At 39.9% G+C, this 20,495-nt stretch overlaps 1 protein-coding gene across 2 annotated transcripts in view; it reads left to right on the top strand.

Moving 5' to 3' along the window:
* The window catches only part of TMEM94 (transmembrane protein 94), a 79,459-nt gene that overhangs the window by 21,676 nt on the left and 37,288 nt on the right, over positions 1-20,495 (top strand). For both annotated transcript variants that reach the window (XM_070937570.1, XM_070937569.1), the window contains 9 exons: positions 6,349-6,468; positions 8,200-8,327; positions 10,966-11,102; positions 13,075-13,277; positions 14,123-14,274; positions 14,409-14,511; positions 16,320-16,406; positions 18,636-18,752; positions 20,151-20,207. In XM_070937570.1, the coding sequence (XP_070793671.1) occupies positions 6,349-6,468; positions 8,200-8,327; positions 10,966-11,102; positions 13,075-13,277; positions 14,123-14,274; positions 14,409-14,511; positions 16,320-16,406; positions 18,636-18,752; positions 20,151-20,207 (1,104 nt within the window). The remainder of the gene's footprint in view (positions 1-6,348; positions 6,469-8,199; positions 8,328-10,965; positions 11,103-13,074; positions 13,278-14,122; positions 14,275-14,408; positions 14,512-16,319; positions 16,407-18,635; positions 18,753-20,150; positions 20,208-20,495) is intronic.

Here is a 20,495-nt window from a genome sequence, read left to right as displayed (position 1 = left end):
CCCATGGCATGTGTTAGCTATATTGTGATCTGGCCCTAGGGTGATACATCAGGGGAAAGAGGAGCAGAGGGACGGAGCAGAGAGGCTGCACAGCACATGATTGCCCAAAGGAAGGTTTCTTCTCTCAGTAGTCTTAGACGAAGGGGAAATTGCCAAACAGAAAAAGGCTTAGGTGAGCTTATCTTGGCTATTGGCATCCAGCTTTTAGTTTTTGTACAGTCTTGAAAATGTGGTTATCAAGAAAAAAAAAAGCAATCTATCTGTAGCAGGAGTCGTGACCAATGGAGATAATTTAAATCAGCCTCTGTAAGGAATTGTAGGTCTGCTTTCTACTATATTGCTAAGTTAGAATGACCAAAATCTTAATGAGACTGTCGTTCCAATGACATGGCTCTTAATGTAAAAGAGAATTTATGCAGTGACCTGGAAACCAGAAGGCCCTTTTTACCAGAAACAAGCATGTTTTGCCTTTGCAGCTCGTTCTTGAAACTTGGTTGCTTGAGCAGGGCTCCTCTCTAAGGCATATAGTACACTCTCTTTAAGGGCAGAATTAAATTGGGTTCTGCTGTGGATTTCCCTGAGCCGTGAGTTTGATTTGGTTGAGATTGAGTAACCAACCAGACTCACCTGTTGACCTCCAAATCATCTGACTTGACTTGAGGAGATCCAGATCAACATTTTAATCAGTGTGCCACACAATATATAGTTATTGTCTAAACAAGGAGTTCTCAACCTTATTTTGCTCAAGGTTCCCTTCTGAGCCTCATTTACCTCTGGTGAGTCCAATATGCTGACTGCTAGCTGGTACATATTTATTGTAAAGTATAATAATTTTCAGTATTTCTACTGCTGAGATGAGCAGACACGATGAGATGTGAGGTTTATGACAAATTGATCATACACCTGGGAGTTAAGTTTAGGTGGCTCCCTCGAAAACTTACTACACCCCAAATGGCCTACATTGAGAACCACTGATCTAAAACATTAATACCAGTGGTTTTAAATGAAATAATACTTCTCCCAGTGCTCAGCAAGCTAATACATGGTCTTCAGACTTAATTAATTATCAAAAGATTTCCCTGAATACCTGAAGTTGAGGGGGAATATCACACATATTTGCTTCTTTAGTGAAGAAAAATCTGACTAGTCTGTGTGTCTCACAATAGTTATATAATTGCCATCAGTGTGTTTGTGTGTATATGCATGTGCAGTTTTTGTTGAAATATTCTGCATCTTGTCTCAGAGGAGTTTAAATCTATGTCTTGGATTTATAGACCATAAAGCAGTGTTAAATGACACTCTTTGTTGGAGGGATGCAAATAATCAGAAATAGCCAATAACATTCGTTATGTTGCCAATTTGATTGGGCAAATATGGAGGAACATCAACTTCTTAAAAAATTATAAACTTGAGACAAACAGTACAATCTCAGATTGTGTTTGGATCGTGCTCTAATAGCTATGGAGTGATGGCTTCCTTGAAATTTTCAAAGGTGACTAAAGCAAATAGTAACTTTAATTATTACATAATTCTCATACCCTGACATCGGTTAATAAGCACAATTGACTATAGGACTGCATGCTGATACTAACAGTAGTTAAGCTCAGGGTTGGCATTTTTTAAAAAAAGGTTAATGCCAACTAGGTTTGCTTGTTACCTTTTTTTATTTTCCTTTCATTACTAAGGTAAAGTTCCTTTTTATTTCCCCCACCCTTAGGATGTAAATATCTGCACCAGACCCAGTTTGTATAATGGTTAAGGCATCAGGCTAGAAAATGGGAGATATTGAGTTCTAGTCCCACATTAGGTACAAAACCAGCCAAGTGAACTTGGGCCATTCGCTATCTCTGAGCCATAGGAAGAAGACAATGTTAATCCACTTCTGAAAAATGTTGCTGTGAAAGTTGCAGAGAGTAGTTCAGGCAGTTGCCAGCAATCAAAAACTGGGAGGGAGGGAGGGAGGGAGGGAAGGAAGGAAGGAAGGAAGGAAGGAAGGAAGGAAGGAAGGAAGGAAGGAAGGAGAAAGATGGGAATTCTTTCCTTTAATTGTCCTTGCATTGTCTGTTTATTATTTTCTCCTACTTCCTTTCTTAACTATACTTAGCCAGTAAAACTTTATTTTATCATGTTAACACTGAAGTTGTGAGCTATCCTAAAAGACTGCTTGGGTAGCTGCTGCCATCATTCCCTGTTTTAGGGCAGTGAAAGTTTTCAGAGCTGTTATGTGGGATAGAAAGTCAGACAGCAGGATGAGAGTGATATTTCTTTGCACCATCCTGCTAGTTCCTTGATTAGCCTGTATCACCGTCATTGTATGGATGAGTGTTCTTCAATAGTATTTTGAATAAAATAAGATGGCATTTTCAAATGCAGTATTGTGGGCTGTAATTGCTTCATTTTGGGATGTAGTCTGTAGGTGCCACCATCCACATATTTCTTTACAGTTGGGAGCAGGGTTGTAATCTAAATCTAATAATTTAATCTTGGCTCATCAATTGAGCAAAGGAGGCAGATGCTGAGCTATGATTGATTGCTTCCCATGTTGGAAAACAAACACAGACTAGACAGTAGGCACCAGTTCTGGGAACACAATTGCATTGTCGTACTCAGCATTCTCTTTCTAACTTGCTGCATTTATATTGGAACCAATCTTGAACAGTTCTGTCACTTTGCTTTTCTATTATAATTCCTGCTGTTTTCCATTTTTCTTCAACAGAGGGCTGCTGCTTTAGCCAGACTCTGGGGAATTATTTCTAAACTAAAGCACTAAAGAGTAATACATTGGGACTACAATACTGTTTTTTCATAGACTGCTGTGACAAATTATGGACTAATTAGTTTATTTCAGCAGGTACCGTACAGCTACAGTTGAATAACCACTAAATTAGGTCAGTGAAAGGCCTAGTAAATATGTGTGCACAGCCTAAGTTAGCTTTTACTACTTGGTTTTTTTTTTTTTTGTGCTTAATGGGTAAATAGTTTGTTGGATAGTTTATGATTTGGTATCTTATGTGAACCCAGAAAATGGGTTAATTGTATAATTGTGTAATATGAAGTTAGCCAATGAGAACACAAGCTGTGTGCTGTTTACAGGAGTTAGGTCTGCTGACATAATTAATTTGCTATGCCTGCATCATATGAGAAAGTAAAGGTAAGCACGGGAGGTCAGAGAACTTGATTTCAAGGTCTGAAGGGGGAACTCAAATTGAGGGAGAAATGTGGGGGGAAAAGGAAACATCTGAAACAACTTCAGTGTCGTTGTTCATGTCTGCACTTTGGGCTCCCTCAGTTTCTTCTTCAAGCAGTTTACAGTACTGTATTGAGGTAGGGAATTCTCTGGAGACCTGGAACTGATGGCTCTGTATGTGCTCCTGATCTCTCAGATAGAAGACCACAAATGCTATGGCTCCACAATGGCTAATGTCCTGTATGAACTCAGACACTGGGGTTTATAAACCCTGGCTTATCATTTTACTTATTTATTTTTTATTTTACTTCGAATTTATATACCGCCCTTCTTCCTGGGAACTCAGGGCAGTGTACAGCCAGATAAAAACACATAATATAAACATTAAGAACAGATTAAAAGGAAATATCTCAATTTGGCCAAAAATTTAAAAAACATACAAATTTAAAATCATTTAAAAGGATTTGTTAGGCCAGCCCGGCTTGTTGGAAAAGGAAAGTTTTAAGGGCATGGCGGAAGGCACGGAGGTCTTGGATTCTCCTTATCTCTGGGGGCAGCTGATTCCAGAGGGTGGGTGCCCCCACAGAGAAGGCCCTCCCCCTGGGGGTCACCAGCCTGCATTGCTTGGCTGATGGCACCCCGAGGAGGCCCTCTCTGTGGGAGCGCACGGGTCGATGGGAGATCGTCGGTGGCAGAAGGCGGTCTCGGAGATAACTAGGTCCTATGCCATGGAGCGCTTTAAAGGTGGTAACCAACACCTTGAAGCGGGTGTTGGATGTCCACAACATGTCCACAAAAGGGACATTTAAATGCCATGATAAATTAAAATAAACCCAGCCAATTATGATTTTTTCTAGTTAACAAACCATAATGTTTATATGTTAACCAGTTAATAGAAGCTGAGTTTTGCTAATGTCTACACTTTTTGATCCTAATAACAGGAAAAAAAAACCCTATTGAAGTATCTTAATGTTGCCTTTTTGCTGCCAGATGAAAGTGTCACTTCTGCACTTTCTAGACTAAAAATCTGAGAGATTTGTGGCAGCTCTTGTTTCTCACATCCATTTGTTATAAATTCCCATGTTTGGGAAACTTGGACTATACTTGTATTCTGGCATTAGCCATATCCCATGTTGCATCCAGAAACCAAATCTATATGCATGGCAGAGATTTTTACAATATTTTACATGTTCAGAGCGCTACAGAGAAATAATGGAGTTATACAATATATAGAGGTGATTAGTGTGATACAATATGTAGAGGTGATTAGTATCCCAAACCTGGATAAATCCCCCAAATTGGTTAGAGATATTTTTTCTTTCAACACATGAACCCATCACCCAATCACAACAGGGACATTAAAATTGACTTTAAATGTTTTACCTACATTGGGTAGAAAGGACTTTCTAGTAAGCGGTTTTGGATAACGAAGGAAAAGGTTTGGGAAGCACTGGTCTAATGGCTGAAGAAGCACAGTTTGTCCTGGTGCTCATACTTTTAGCGGTCAGAATTCTTGTACCGTAGGAAGAAGTTGTAAAAGATTTCACTTTAAAATATTCAAGAAGAAATTACCCCTGGAGATGTTGAATAAGTATTTCATGGAGATGGAGAATCTTGTTATAGAATTGAGCTGTACTGAGAATTGGAAGAAGGAATCAAAAACTTCACCGTTCTATAGCCATTCATTATGTCTGAATATCAGTCATCAGGCTTGGTGGCCTCTGCTTACAGATTCTGTTTCATAGTTACTTCCTAGTTTGTACTTATTGAAAATGCATGCAAGACAATCTTTGTTAAGTGGACCCAAACTGGGTCCTGAATTTTCTTTTTGGCTTTATGATTAATATAGAGGAATTATGTTTATTTGCTATAATGTTGATGCAGTCTGGTTGTCTTCTAAAAAAACAAACAAAAAGGAGCAATTATTTTAGGTCCTAAAGCTAGCCAAATAGGAACATTGCATCAGGCTTTATTTTTAGTTGTTCCAAATATGAAACATCATAATTTGCCTGCGTGCTATGACAGTTTCTTTTTTACATGTTCATTTTTATGGCTGACGGATTTCCATTATCATATTCCTAAAAAAAGAACAAGGCAAGAGCCAGGAGAGAGAACAGCAGCAAATGGTTTGGCTTGCTGGTCAAAGCCAGAAGTTCTACAAGAAGGTTGATTGTTTGAGATACTCATTCTTTGGCAGTTGTCCTGGGTCTGTCCTTGGCAACTTTGGCTTCTCTAAATCAGCTCAAACATTGGTCTTTTGGGCAGGAGACGCATGGTGAACACCTTCATAATTGTCGTTATTTATTATTGTTTACCATGATATGTGAATCAGGCAGGATTTATCTATTTTTACAAATGAGTCACATTCAAGATACTTTAGTTTCAGAAGTAGACTATTCAAAATGCAGTCCCCTCTGCAGTTCCTGAAAATGGGCATAATATGCTGGGACGTTTAAGTGTTCAGCCTGTAATGAAATGCCTCTTGTCAGCTCCTGTTCCAATTGAGTTTATACAGGAGAATTTTCTAATGTGGCTTTCACCAACTTTGTGTCCTCATGGAGGATACATGAGATAAATTTAGACTGATAGTATATTGGATTCGTTAGACTATTTTTTATTCTTTTTTCTACTGTACTAGAGCATCCCCTTAGAATTTTAAGAAATTTGTTGGCTTGCTTTAAACATTGGCACAATGTTTGATTTATATAAATAATGGGATTAACATGAATCAAGTGAAAGCACTATAAGACTCTGAAAGATGTGATCTCATCATATACAGGAACAACTTGGGAACAAAGTCTTTTAGAGATTAATATGGAAAGGGTGGCATTTCTGTTTAGATATGATCAGGGATTAAGAGATCCCTGATAAAGGATCAAGATCAGGGATCTCTAATCAGGGATCATATTCAGGTATCAACCAAAGATTGAAACTATAGTATAGGAAGAAATAGGAAGAAAAATAGGATTTTTTCCCCTTTTTCAATGCTTTGAAAAGTGAATAACCTCATCCCATAAGAAAAAAAGAAGTGAAAGTTTAAGCTGCAGTACTCTTGTGTTTAAAGTATTATTCTGGACAAAGATATGCCAGTTCTTTTGGGAGATAGATCACTGCTAAGTATAACTTGTTTGAGAAGATGACACAGAACTTTTGCTGTTCAGGATGAAATGACTACAAATTTGGGTCTGACCACAACAAAAGCCTTAACTATTCTGAGAGACCAGCTATCAACACTGCTGGAAGGACATCAGAAGGAAAGGAAGAAGGTGATTTCATGGAAGGTGAGCATTACAACTTTGTGAAGTAGGTATCCCTCTCAGTTTTACGTGTTTTTATGTTTTTTAAGAGCATCCTGTGCCTTTTAGGTAAAAGCTTAAACAATGAACAAAGTTACTTATTGTAGAATAAGTAAGAAAGCAAGATTGTTACTTTATTTATTTACTATAGAAATGCTTATGGCCAGCCATCTTATTCAGATACCTCTGGACAGCTAGCAAGCATAAAATAGAAACATACCTATACAGTGGCACCTCTGTACCCGACTGCTTCAAAACTCATCGAATTTGATATTTGATGCATTGAGATAGAAAGATGGGGATGGCTGCAGAGAACGGATAGGAAGTCAGCCATGCTGGGAAGGTCACTGACATAGGAAAAGGGACAGACAGGAAGTTCTCCCCAGCCAAAACAAAGGGTCACGTTGTAAGTCACGTGGTTTGTTTGGTACTCGTCATTTTTAGTACTCGTTGCATCTCCCAGAAACAAATTATTGACAAGTACCGAGATGCCACTGTACAAGGATTGGGAAAAATAATAAAAGATGCCAAATCAGAAATCAATCCAATCAGCTCAAGGTAAAAACATAAAGCATTACTAACATTGGAATACGGTATTTAATTTCCAGTTTACATCAGGGGTAGGTTCTACTTACCTCCGCTTCCGGTTCACAACGGAAGCGCGCGTGCACAGAAGCTTCTGCACATGTGCAGATTGTTCATGATGATATCCGGGCGGGTAGGGGGAGTCTCCCACCGCTGTTCCTACCGGTTCGCAAGAACCGGACTGAACAGGAAGCAACCCACCACTGGTTTACATGTGAGAAATCAGCAGATTTCTGAAGCTGGAGGAAAGTGGTAATAGTTGAGGAAAATATATGAAAATTGCTGGGTTGGTGGGCACCCTGATACAGAAAACACCTTTTTTCTCTGTCAGTACTTCTTGTTGTACGGAGGTTATCTACCTATAATCTAAATGTGTGGATTTGAGGTAATTTTTTGTGTTTAAAGGCAATTTACTTTTCCATTTACTTTTTGATTTCAAGCAATTTTTGGTGTTCGGGAAAGTGAAAAACTTTCAGCAATAGGGCGCAGCTGGGATGAGAGTTAGGCCACCATGAGGTCCAGTGGAAAATTGAATGCCAAGCTTTAATTTGGGATATTATTTTTTTATAGTTAGATGTTTTGCTGGATTTATTGTTGTAAAGGTTGCTAGTAACCTTTACCATTCAGGGAAGGAAAAGTGATAGTCCCAGGGTGTCAAATTTCTATGATATTTCCTGCTGTTGAGAGGCCAGTATAAAGAACTAGGATTCTTTGTAGACAGGACTCCTGAACATCTGTCCATCTGTCTGTTTCTTTGGCTGTCTGTCTTATCAATCTATCAATCTATTACGCATGGAATATGGATAACAAGAATATTGTACCTACTGTCCTTGCAGTCCAGTGTAACTATGATATTTCCTGCTGTTGAGAGGCCAGTATAAAGAACTAGCATTCTTTGTAGACAGGACTCCTGAACATCTGTCCATCTGTCTGTTTCTTTGGCTGGCTGTCTTATCAATCTATCAATCTATTACGCATGGAATATGGATAACAAGAATATTGTACCTACTGTCCTTGCAGTCCAATGTAACTTAGTTCCACTGTTGTTTCTCTTGATCTTTGCAGTTGGATAAACTAGTCTAGTTTCCATTTGTGAATGTAGCCCCATTCTTTATACTTTTCCTATTGTAGGAAGTATGGAAGGCCAGTTTTCTATATCATGGCAACCGTTGTTCCTGTTTTCATTGGCCAGGGGCATCTCTGATGCTTCTAACTATGCTGCTACTATTCTGCTGCTATGGGAGCCAACCCCAAGGAAGGTAAGTGATCTATACATTTTCTTACCCTTCAATTCATATAGAAAACCATTTATATTCTATGGAAAACCATAAGCATGTTTGCTTTTTTGGATAATCATACTTTAATGATTTCACACAAATTCAACCTGGATAGTGTAGGATTTATGAAACTCATAAACGATTTCCACTCAGGTTGAAAGCACATTACAATAACAGTATCTTGATCTGGTGACAACAGGAAGTGTGTGTGTGTGTGTGTGTGTAGATTGTAATGTATTTTTCAAAGACAATAATTTATATTATCATATATATTTATTTGTGCTTTCCACAGTACGAGTCCAAGATCCACTCAAAATCTCCTGTTTTGCCTTGACCAATATTTATTTATTTATTTATTTATTTATTTATTTATTTATTTATTTATTTATTTATATGGGGCGAGTCATTGGCCCCCACAGAGAGGGCTCGCAATCTGGGAGTCCTCCTGGATATGCAGCTGTCCTTGGAGGAACATCTGACGGCTGTAACCAGGGGGACCTTTTGTCAGGTTCGCCTGATTCGCCAGTTGCGGCCCTTTCTTGATCGGGATTCCCTGTGCACAGTCACTCACGCCCTCGTCACCTCTCGCCTTGACTATTGCAACGCTCTCTACATGGGGCTCCCCTTGAGGAGCACCCGGAGGCTCCAGCTGGTCCAGAACGCAGCAGCGCGGGTAGTGACGGGAGCAGCATGGCGCTCCCATGTAACACCGCTCCTGCGCGAGCTGCACTGGCTCCCAGTTGTCTTCCGGGTGCGCTTCAAGGTGTTGGTTATCACCTTTAAAGCGCTCCATGGCATAGGGCCTAGCTATCTTCGAGACCGCCTGCTGCTACCAACGACCTCCCATCGACCCGTGCGCTCCCACAGAGAGGGCCTCCTCGGGGTGCCATCAGCCAGACAATGTAGGCTGGTGACCCCCAGGGGGAGAGCCTTCTCTGTGGGGGCACCTACCCTCTGGAATCAGCTCCCCCCAGAGATACGGAGAATCCAAGACCTCAATGCCTTCCGTCGCGCCCTTAAAACCCATTTATTTAAACAAGCCGGGCTGGCTTAAGATGAAATTTTTAACTGTTTTTTAAATGTTTTAAATGTTTTTAATTGGTAATGAGTTTTAATTGGGCCAAATTTATATATCTTTTAATTGTTTTTAATATTTGTTCTGCATGTTTTTTAATCTGGCTGTACACCGCCCTGAGTCCTCAGGGAGAAGGGCGGTATAGAAATCCAATATAAAATAAAATAAATAAATTATTATATTTCTATACCGCTTTTCTCCCGTAGGACTCAAGCGGTGTACAGTCAAGAAAAATATAGACACACAAACATCATAAAATTGCTAATTAAAATTATTACTTAGTTTGGTCAATTAAATAAAACCCAGAATTAGATAACATTTAAAAAATCATTCACATGTTCGTATGTTTAGCCCCGCCTGTTGGAACATCAGGGTCTTGAGGGCACGGCGGAAAGCACGGAGATCAGGGATATTCCGTATCTCCGGGGGCAGTTCATTCCAAAGGGTTGGAGCCCCCACAGAGAAGGCCCTCCCCCTGGGAGTCGCCAGTCGACATAATTTGACTGACGGTACCCTGAGTAGTCCCTCCCTGTGAGAATGAACTGGTCGGTGGGAGGCTATTGGTGGCAAAAGACGGTCTCTTAGGTATCCAGGTCCTAAGCCATGGAGCGCTTTAAAGGTGATAACTAATACCTTGAATCGCACCCGGAAGACCACCAGGTGGATATGGATATGGAATAAAAATTGTGTTAAGATTTAAGTATGTGGATAGGCTCATAAACAACCATGTGATTAGTGGCTGAAAGCTAGTAGGATTGTTGATTAGGCTAATCGTTCTTAAGGTTTCACACTTTATTTCTCTTTGTTGGCTGTCTTCATGCTTATGAAACTGACCCAGATACAAAGACTGCTATGAAGATTTTTTTCACCTTGCTTCAACACTGGGCATTCAGCTTGGTGGAGAGTCCTGCGGCTACCAATGTCTTTTTTAAAATGAAGTTTATTTAAAGAAATTTTGACAGGTGTGACTTCTTAGTCAGTCCTTCCAACCAAAGAACTCAAGCTGTTTATTTTCAGGAACCTGAACAGTTTCAGCCCAAGATGCCTTGTGGCTTCAAGTAAAGGATAAAATGTTATGTTTAAAAATGTTGAATGAATAAAATGTTAAGGTATTTCACTGCCTTGAGTTATTTATGGGAAATAAATAAATAAGTAAATAAGCAAGCAAGCAAACAAACAAATAAATATTCAGTAGTTGGTCAGACTGGTAGCTTAATTTTATTCTATTGCAGTTAGCAATGGGATGCACATATAACTCTGTTACCTCACATTCTTTTATGAACAGCCGACTGAGACATAGGGCTCTCTCTAATGGTTGGCTGCCCTGGGAGAACCGAAGAGAAATATTTTATGTGTTATAATCTCACTTACCTTCCTGCTATGGTTGCATGATTTGAATGAATAGGAGTTGTAAATCCTTCTTGGGTTAAAGCAGAGGTTTCCTTACTAACTCCTGTTGGCATTTATAGGTAGAGTCAAACCTGCTCTGGATCTGGTCATAATTCTTTCAGCTACTTAAAAAGCCTCATGTTTTGCTTTAAACAGTGAAGGTTCAGAAATCGTAAATGCCTTGGCACTGTTCTTCCTGGTGCTACTTGACCTCTTTGTGATTGGACGGCAAGAAAGGATGAAACACCGAGAAATTGAGAGGAGACTTCGGAAAATCATCAGCAGAATAAATGGTAAGACCCCCTCCCTTACTCCTCTTCCTCCATTATTATTTTTCCCCAATGTCAGGGGTGCCAAACTCGTGGCCAGCGGGCCAGATGCATCAGGCGCTGGCCATGCCCACCCCAGTTTAGCAAAGGGGGAAAAAGTCATGATACCTCACGTGACAACAACATGATGCCGTGATTTCACTTAACAGAAATTTGGGGCTCAATTGTGATCGTAAGTTGTGGACTAGCTATATTAAGTGCTACACAAAAGGAAATAAAAGCTAAGCATCAGTAGCTATCTATGACAGTAACTGTGAGAAACATAAAAAGTATTTAAAGTAAATAAAATATAAGCTTGAAATTTAAAAAATTCTTTGGTAAATAAATACTGATATATTTTAAGCTGGCACCAGAAATAATGCAGCAAGCATACTTCCTGTGGCTGGATATTCTGAAACCAGGCTGCTGCTATAGAGAAGAATGTCTCATATTTATGGACAGAGGATAATCTTAAAGCACATGAAACTTGATAAGGACCCCTGACCAATCATTGCTGCTGTTTTTGTTCCCTTGTTTTTCTCCATCCGGATCTCCATCCTGTTCTGTCTTCTGTGAACAAACATATTACCCTTTGGAACAGGTTACCCCCAGGGATACGAATGATCCCAGATCTTCGTACTTTCCGTTGTGCACTTAAGACCTTTCTATTTCACCAAGCCGGGCTGGCATAAATCTCTTCTAATTTTTCTAAATCTTTATGCTGAAAATTCTTAACTCGATGAACCAAATTGGCTTAATCATCTTATATTCACATTTTATATATATGTTATTTTAACTGTTCACCGCCCTGAGTCCTTCGGGAGAAGGGCGGTATAGAAATTGAATAAATAAACAAATAAATAAATAAATACAGTAGAACCTCTGGTCGCGACCATAATTCGTTCCATAACTTTGGTCGCAAACCGATTTGGTTGTGACCCGAACCTAATTTTGGAAATTTGGTGCTTACAAAAAAAATGGCGTGGAAGGGGAAATCGGCCTCGAAAAAAAAATTTGTGAACTTTTTGGTCGGAACCCGGTTTGGTCGTAGTCAGAAGTGTTAGTTATTCAGATGTTGAGATTTTTGGTGCACTACAGGGAAAGCTGCAAGAACCATTGCTGCAGTTTACAAATACTATAGGAAGACAGAGCAGATTATTTGTAGCATGTACTAAACCAGAGGTCTTCAAACTTGGCAGCTTTAAGACTTGTGGACAGCATAGCTGGCTGGAGAATTCTGGGAGTTGAAGTCCACAAAAGTCTTAAAGCTGCCAAGTTTGGGGACCCTGAACTAAACTAATGAATTGCACTGATGCCCGTTAAAATGCATGTTTTAGGAGGTGTGTGTAGGAGATGTTGATGAATGAATGACTGGAAAAACAGAAAACGGGGAGAGAGTAACTCCCTCGTGCCATGGTTGAAATGAATATAGTTTCTCTAAAATGGCATGGATGCCAACAGTTCCGGGAGGATTGTGTTAATTAATACAGGGGCTGGAAGGATAAGGTTAGGCTTTTAATTTGACCTTAAAATGAACTCAGAATAAATTCCTGCTGCAACTGAAATCTGGATCAATGTTTAGCAGTATGACCTTAGCGGATGGGACCACATCAAATAATCCCTTCATGCATGGAGGGTGGCCAAAAAGAATTATTTATACAACATTGGAAAGAGAAGTCTTCACACATGATTTGCAGTGGTGGATTGCCAATATGTTTTGTTTGTTAACCTTGAATGACATTTTTTCAAGAGAGAGGAAAGGAAGGAAGCTAACAAACTATTTATTATAATTTTCTGGTACTGTTCTGGTGTTGCCTATCTATTCCCTCCCCCCTCCTGGAATATTTTTCCTATTAGTATTTTAGTCAGTATCTATATAACAATGATATTTGATATCTTTATTTTTCTACCATTACTGCTTGTTTAATAACCATTTTCTGTTAATGTGATATTTCAGATGCTTTAAAAGATAGCAAAGAACTCATCTGGACAAAAACTATGTACCCCGACCTCCACATGCCCTTTGCGCCATCCTGGTCACTCCACTGGGTCTATAGGGATGGTCACCTTGTCAACCTCCCAGTAAGCCTGTTGGTAGAAGGTGATATTGTTGCCCTGAGGCCAGGCCAGGAATCTTTCACCTCTCTTAGAGGGATTAAGGTAACTCCTATTTTTCTTCTTGATGGTAATGATGATGCTGATGTACTAGTAAAAAACAAGAATTTGGCATGTCCAAAGTCTGATTCTGGGGTTTTTTGGATTCAAAGTATTTAATATTTTTCTACATAAACGTGAGTATTAGAAACACCCATAAATTTCTTCCTAAAAGGGTCATAATTAAACATTTATTTTAAAAATGGAAACCAAATAGTTCAGAAAACATCAGCATATACAGCTTGTGACAAAGTGACTTCTTTCTGTAATGGGAAGAACAGATTTAAAGCAATAACAAATAGCAATAGCAATAGCACTTAGATGTTTATGCTGCTTCATAGTGCTTTACAGCCCTCTCTAAGCGGCTTACAGAGTCAGCATATTGCCCCCAACAATCTGAGTCTTCATTTTACTGACCTGGGAAGGATGGAAGACTGAGTCAACCCTAGCTGGTCAGGATCGAACTGCTGGCAGTCGGCAGAGTTAGCCTGCAATACTGCATTCTAACCAATATGCCACCGCAGCTACCATGCATTGCATGTCATTGCTTCTTCAGCTTGGTGGACCTTTTCATTTTAACTTAGTTGTGCATTTATCTGTTTTCATTTTTTAAGAAGTATGCTTAATTCGTTATTGTTAGATACCTTGAAGGTTCTGTGAGCAAAAAAACAGGGTTCATATAATAATGCTATAAAAGACTATTGTGTCAGCCAAGCAACAGTAAATTATGTGTTTTAGTAAAGTAAGATGTATTGTTTTTGTTTGCTTAAAGAAGTTTGAACTTTCTGTAAGATACTCTAGTTGCCTGTTTGATAGACAGCTTCTGCCACTGTCTCATCTTTTTCTAACAGGATGATGAACACATTGTCTTAGAACCAGGGGATCTGTTTCCTCCTTTTTCTCCCCCACCCTCCCCCAGTGGGGAGGTGAAGAAAGGACCCCAGAATCCCCAGATGTTTCGACTCTTTCGGGTCACAAAAACACCAGTGATTGACAATGTTCGGTAAGTTCTTAATTCTTGGATAGAGCTCTTCTCAAAGCATAACAGAGATTTGCTGGGTACAAAGCTAGCAAAAGGTAATACATTATTGACAGTGTTTTTAAGATCCTCGGTGACTTTTCATTTGTTTGTTTCAGGTTATGTTTAGACATGGGCTTATCACGGGCTGTGACTGCTCTAGATAACGAGAGATTCACAGTACAGTCAGTGATGCTGAAGTTTGCTGTTCCTGTTGTGCTGGTAAGTGTAATTGGTTGTAAGAAGCAGCTCTTCGGTTTTGGTCCAGTCAAGTTCTAGGTGACTAGGAGTATCCCAATGAGTGATGGTTTTCTGTGCCTTTGAAGAAATAGTCCTTGATTCTTTTTTGCAAGTCTTGAGTATTCATTTGTAAAAATAGGAGGAACCGATTTATGTACAGAAGAGAACTAGATAAAACTGATGGAGCAGTTTTGTGGGGAGAAAGAGAGAGAAAGGAGATAATTGTTACAGTCATAGACCAACACAGAAGAAGAGAAGGTAGCTTAACTAAACCTTAAGGTGATCCCTCTCTTTCTCTCTCAATCTCACTAGTAAGATGGACATATAGGGTATCCAGGTTTTAAAGGAAGATGGGAATATATGTGCACAGCTAAAGCCAATACATCTGCAGTGTCAATTCTTTAAAATGTCTGATCTGGATACAGCAGTACATGACATAGGAGACCTCTTGTTTTGACTACCGTAACATGGACTAAGTAAGTCTGCTTTTTAAAAAAATGCTTGCAAACTTCAGTCAAAATATTGATGGAAACCTGTTCCAGGGAAAACAACTTTAGTGGCTACTTGTCCTTTCCGAGCATAATTTAAAACTCTTTATTTGGAAAATGACATATACGTCTGCTTGGAATTTAAGATCTAGATGAGAGATTCTTCTTTCTGTCATGCCATCATCGGAGACTGTTTGGGAGTAATTCAAAGACAGAGTCTTTTCAGCAGCTGCTCCCAGACTAGATCTTGCCTATGGAGATTCTCAGTCATCCAGGTCATGGTTGTCCCAAAGGTGCTTTTTTCAAGAGGCAACTGGACTTTCTGGTTTTTTCTTTGAAGAGGTTTTGCTTCTCGTCCAAGAAGCTTCTTCAGCTCTGACTGGGTGGTGGGGAATGGAAGGATTTATACTCCTTGCAGACAGCTGGACATTTGCATTCTTTTAGCGGGTCGTTACGGTCACCTGGAGGTTTATCTGTGTCATCAGTCACCTGAGTAGTGTAAATGGGTGTGAGCCTTCTTGGAACTGTTGAAAGGACTGTATTGTAGATATGAGATAGATGATGTCATATCTCTCCCCCTCCCTTGAACAGAGACTGTTCAAACACAGTCCTTTCAAAGTTCCAGGAAGGCTCCACACCCATTTGCACCACTCAGGTGACCCTGATGACACAGGTAAACCTCCAGGTGGCCTCAGCGACTCTCTGAAAAGATGCAAATGACCAGCTGTCTGCAAGGAGTATAAATCCTTCCATTCCCCACCATTCAATCATAACTGAAGAAGCTTCTTGTATGAGAAGTGAAATGTCTTCAAATAAAAAATCAGAAAGTCCAGTTGCCTCTTGAAAAAAGCACCTTTGGGACTAGATCTTATTTGTGGTTGAGGGCAAAATGACTTTTATACATAGCCGTGTTTCAAAATCAAGCTTGCTAAAGCACTTTTTAGCTGGCAAATGCTGTTTCCTTAGGGTGTTATTGACACATTTTAATTACATTGTTTTGATGTTTGGAACTTAAGTGCAGTTTGCCTTGAGCGCTGTTTTTCAGAAAATTGCTTGTCTATTTTCTAAAAAATATATAATGAAAATGACGAAGTCTGCATTCACAGGCTCAGAGTCATCTCACCGTTTAAACTATAGTAATGGCAAATAAAGTGAACCAATCTATTTATGTAATGGGTGCTCTAGTTTCTTTGATTCACCCCAAATCTGGTCACCGTGTTCAAAGAATAATTATGTTGGAGATAGAAGGGTGGGAGTCTGAAAGCTGAGTTTTTAATGTTGTTTCCTTTCTTCAAATGGCAGCTTGGCTTCCTGATCACCAATGCCATGCGTTTTTTTTTCATGGCTGGTGGAATAGTCCCTTGGCAGTACATGTTTCTTCAGCTTCAGGTAAAGAAAACTATGCTCTTGTTATCCCTAAATTGGTTTTGGTTCTCACTTATCAAAAAAAAAAAGAGAGAGAGAGAGTACCTTTTGCATTTACTATTAAATACTTGTGTGATATTCATACTTTTGCATGTGCTACGTTCCGCTATTAAGCTGTGTTTGTTAGGGATACATTTCACAGTGAAAAGGGTGAGAAGGATATTTCAGGTAGTGCAGAATGCAGTTATTTGACTTGTTGAAGAAGTTTGGAGGAAGCAGGACCCAATTTGCTTCGATTCTGCATTTTGATTTTGGGCTCCTGTTTTGTTTTTGACAGAGGGACGCAGTGGCTCAGTGGCTAAGATGCTGAACTTATTGATCGAAAGGTCGGCAGTTCAGCGGTTCGAATCCCTAGTGCCACGTAACGGGGCGAGCTCCCGTTACTTGTCCCAGCTTCTGTCAACCTAGCAGTTCGAAAGCACGTAAAAAAATGCCAATAGGAAAATAGGGACCACTTTTGGTGGGAAGGTAACAGCGTTCCGTGCGCCTTTGGCGTTTAGTCATGCCGACCACATGACCACGGAGATGTCTTCGGACAGTGCTGGCTCATTGGCTTTGAAACAGAGATGAGCACCACCGCCTAGAGTCAGGAACAACTAGCACATATATGTGAGGGGAACCTTTACCTTTGTTTTTGACAGCAGAAAGGGGGCATTCAAGGCAGGGGTGAAATCTAAAAATTTTTGCTACCGGTTCTGTGGGTGTGGCTTAATTAGTGAGCGGGGCTTGGTGGTAAGGTGACTGGGAAGGCGTGGCTTGTTGGTCAGGTGGGCATGGCCAAGTCAATGTCACTTCTTTGCCCTTTTTTAACCTACAAAACACAACACAACACAACACAACTGGCTCACCCACAATATAAAAGCAGCTGTGCTAGACCCAAAATGGCCCCTGCAACAAGCAGGAACCTCACACAGCCACAAAAAGCCCAAAAAAACAACTTTCACACTTTACACCCACAAAATTCCACATACAGCTTTGTGAGATTTTGTGTGTTTGTGTAGTTAGAGTGAAACACTACAGAAACACACTAAATCTGAGAAAGCTGCACAAATATTATTTTATTTTATTTTATTTTATTTTATTTTTATTTTTATATAAAAGCAGTTAAATTTAAAACTTCTTAAACTTTAAATGGCTAGGTCTAAAAAAAGAACAACTAAAAAAACCCCCAATTAACTATTTTTTTAAAGCTCCCAAAGGGGAAAAAAACTTACCCAATAGAACAGGGGTCTCCAACCTTGGCAACTTTAAGACTTGTAGACTTCAACTCCCAGAATTCCTCAGCCAGCTTTGCTTTGCTGGCTGAGGAATTCTGGGAGTTGAAGTCCACAACTCCCTGCCTGCTTGATTGCAAGCAGGGAGTTTCAGTTGCTTGCCGATGCAATCGATTGCAGGGATTACAGCAAGGCGTTGCGACCAGCAGCTAAGGTAAGCAAGCTGGGGGGGGAGGGGGAGGGATTTTTGCTACGGATTAGCAGGTTGAGATCGTCAAAGCTTGGGGGAAAAAAAGTTTTTTTCTTTTACATGGCTCTGGCAATCCAAGCTGAGTTGCCTGATTAGCAACTCAGCTGGGATCGTCAGAGCTTGGCTGGTCAGAGCCATTTAAAAGAAAAAAAAGGCTCTGATGATCACGCGGCTCAGCTGGGCATGGGGGGCAGGGCAGGGATTTTTGCTACCGGTTCTCCAAACTGCCCGCTGCCATCGCTCCTTACTCGCCCGAGCCAGTCCGAACCGGGAGCATTTCACCCCTGATTCAAGGGAACCCAGTATAATTTGTTGCTATTTGTGTTCAGGCCTTTCTGGGAAACAAGCTCAACACCTTTATATGATGTCCTGAGATTCCAGCCTTAGGGAACCGTGGCACCTGGGTCTATTAGCAGCCCCATCTTGTTATTCTAGTTCTGCTAATGTACAAGTAAAACATGGCAAGAATAAATCTTTCATGGAGTTATGTGGTGGGGTTTGAGGCTCTTGAGATTCCACCTGTAATTTACCTTTCCTTACATTTTTCCTTTATTCACGTTTATATTCTCGTATATGTAGTTTCAGTAATCTTAAAAACAGGATGTTTCTGGGACATCTGTAGAATGTCTTTATGGCTTTGGTCATCACTGAATATCTGGGGAGGTGCTACATCCTTAGCTCTCTATGCAAAGTGGTTGTACTCATTTGTGACTTGGAATGGCATTACAGGTTAATGGAGTCTTGCCTATCCTCCCACTCCTGTTTCCAGTCCTATGGATTCTTGCCACAGCTTTTGGTGAAGCTAGGGTTCTAGCCCAGATGAGCAAAGCTTCCCCAACATCCTTGGTAGGTATTTAACAATAAAGAGCGGTGGGAGGATGGACTGGGCAAAAAACAACAAAAAAAATGGAATGGGAATTCGCAAACCTCTTTTAATATTGAGAGAGGGAGATCCTATGCTCCTTCTTTCCTTTTCCCTGCTTTTTCTTTATCATTCTTTGGAATTGGAGTGGTTAAAGGGATAAAGGGACAAAACTGAAACTGGCTTGGGGTTTGAGCATGAACAAAATGGGAATTATTCAGAGGATCTGATAGACCATCTGCTGGTTGCAATTCTCAACTCGTTTGTTTCCAGACTTCTGTAGAAGGTAGTTGGTAAGTTTCCATTTTAGCTTGCACCGGTCTTTTGATTCTGAATTGTTTAACCTCTCTAATGAATAACTAGATATTATATATGTTTTTAGAATTGCAGAACTTATCAGGGGTTTACCAATAACAGGAATAATGTTTTTTCTTGATTGTGTAGCTTCTACTGTCAATTGATTTATATCATTCCTGCTTCTTTCTGCTTCTCCTATTCAGTCTTGTTCTGCTTCTTCCATTCCTTCTGCTTCCATCTCTGCTTGCTTGCTGTAGGCATGTGAAGCTTGGTGTCCTTATTTTCCTCTTCCTTTCTCCAGCGTCTCCATTGTTTGCTTCAGTGCTCGTATTCTCAGTGTTTCCCTTCTCCATTCCAGAGTGCAGAAATTGTGGCTCTTTGGGCAATATGCTTACATCCCAAATGTAGACTTGTATCATTGCTCTTTGCCATCTGTAAACTTAATTGAGTCTTTGCCACTTCTGCTTTGGCTTAGAGTAGCACTGTCTCTTGTAGCGCTTTACCACCAAAATCATCTAGCACAATTACATGCTTCTATCCTCTTGGTTTATATAGCTCTTTTCCTTTCCATGCTTTCCCTTTGTCTGGGGGTTGGAATTAGACTCTTTGTTCTCCCAGCCTGCATGTTTTTGCTTCTTCTCCCTGTCTCTTTAATTTTGCCTTCAACTTTCCTGACTGGTTTCCTCTTCAAGTCTTCTTCTGAACCACTTTCTACTTGATGCTGCTCCTTGCGTTGCACCTTAACAGCTATCTTGATTACCTTTGGCTCATTTTTAATTTAGGAATGTGTTTGTTTTTAACCAAAAACTCATTTTGAATTTTAATATTAGTCCAAGATTAAGTTCCTGCGTCCCTCAGTATCTTTTCATGGTCAAAATGGAGACTTGATTCTTTTGGGCTGGTTTTTTTTCAATTTGTAAAGGAATATCTGAGGCAGCATACTTTTCATGTATAGCTTAGCCTACAGAGATCCTCTTTCATTCATGTATCCTAGTGGTGACAAGTATTTTCAGAAGGATTTTCTTCATGCATCCCTTCCAAATATCTTGATAGTAACCAATTTTATTTTATTTTTTTTGCTGCAGCTGGCTAAATTCTCAGAAGACACACTCAGTAGCTACACAGAGGTGGTATCTTCCCAGGTACTATTTTATTGAACAGTCTTACATCCTGTTCTGTGTTCTTCTATGCAGTCCATCTTTCCTTGTTGCAAAATGCTTGGCCTCTTCTCCTTATTTTCTTATGTATCTTTGGCTTGTGGGCATTTTCATTTCGCTATATCCTGATGGTCTGCACGCTTACTGCACAACTTTTCTATATGCTCTTCCCTATAGTGAATGTCTACAGTGTACCAGTTTTGTTTGATTTTTTTGAGAACAAAAGGGCATTTGAATTAAGCCTGTGGAATTTTTCAAAAGTTTATTTTAAGG

The sequence above is a fragment of the Pituophis catenifer genome, unplaced genomic scaffold (genome assembly GCF_029215685.1).
Source record: "Pituophis catenifer annectens isolate HBS135680 unplaced genomic scaffold, rPitCat1.0.hap2 SCAF_2, whole genome shotgun sequence".
Lineage (NCBI taxonomy): Eukaryota > Metazoa > Chordata > Lepidosauria > Squamata > Colubridae > Pituophis > Pituophis catenifer.
The sequence above is the reverse complement of the archived record's forward strand: the minus strand, read 5'-3'. Positions and strand labels throughout refer to the sequence as shown.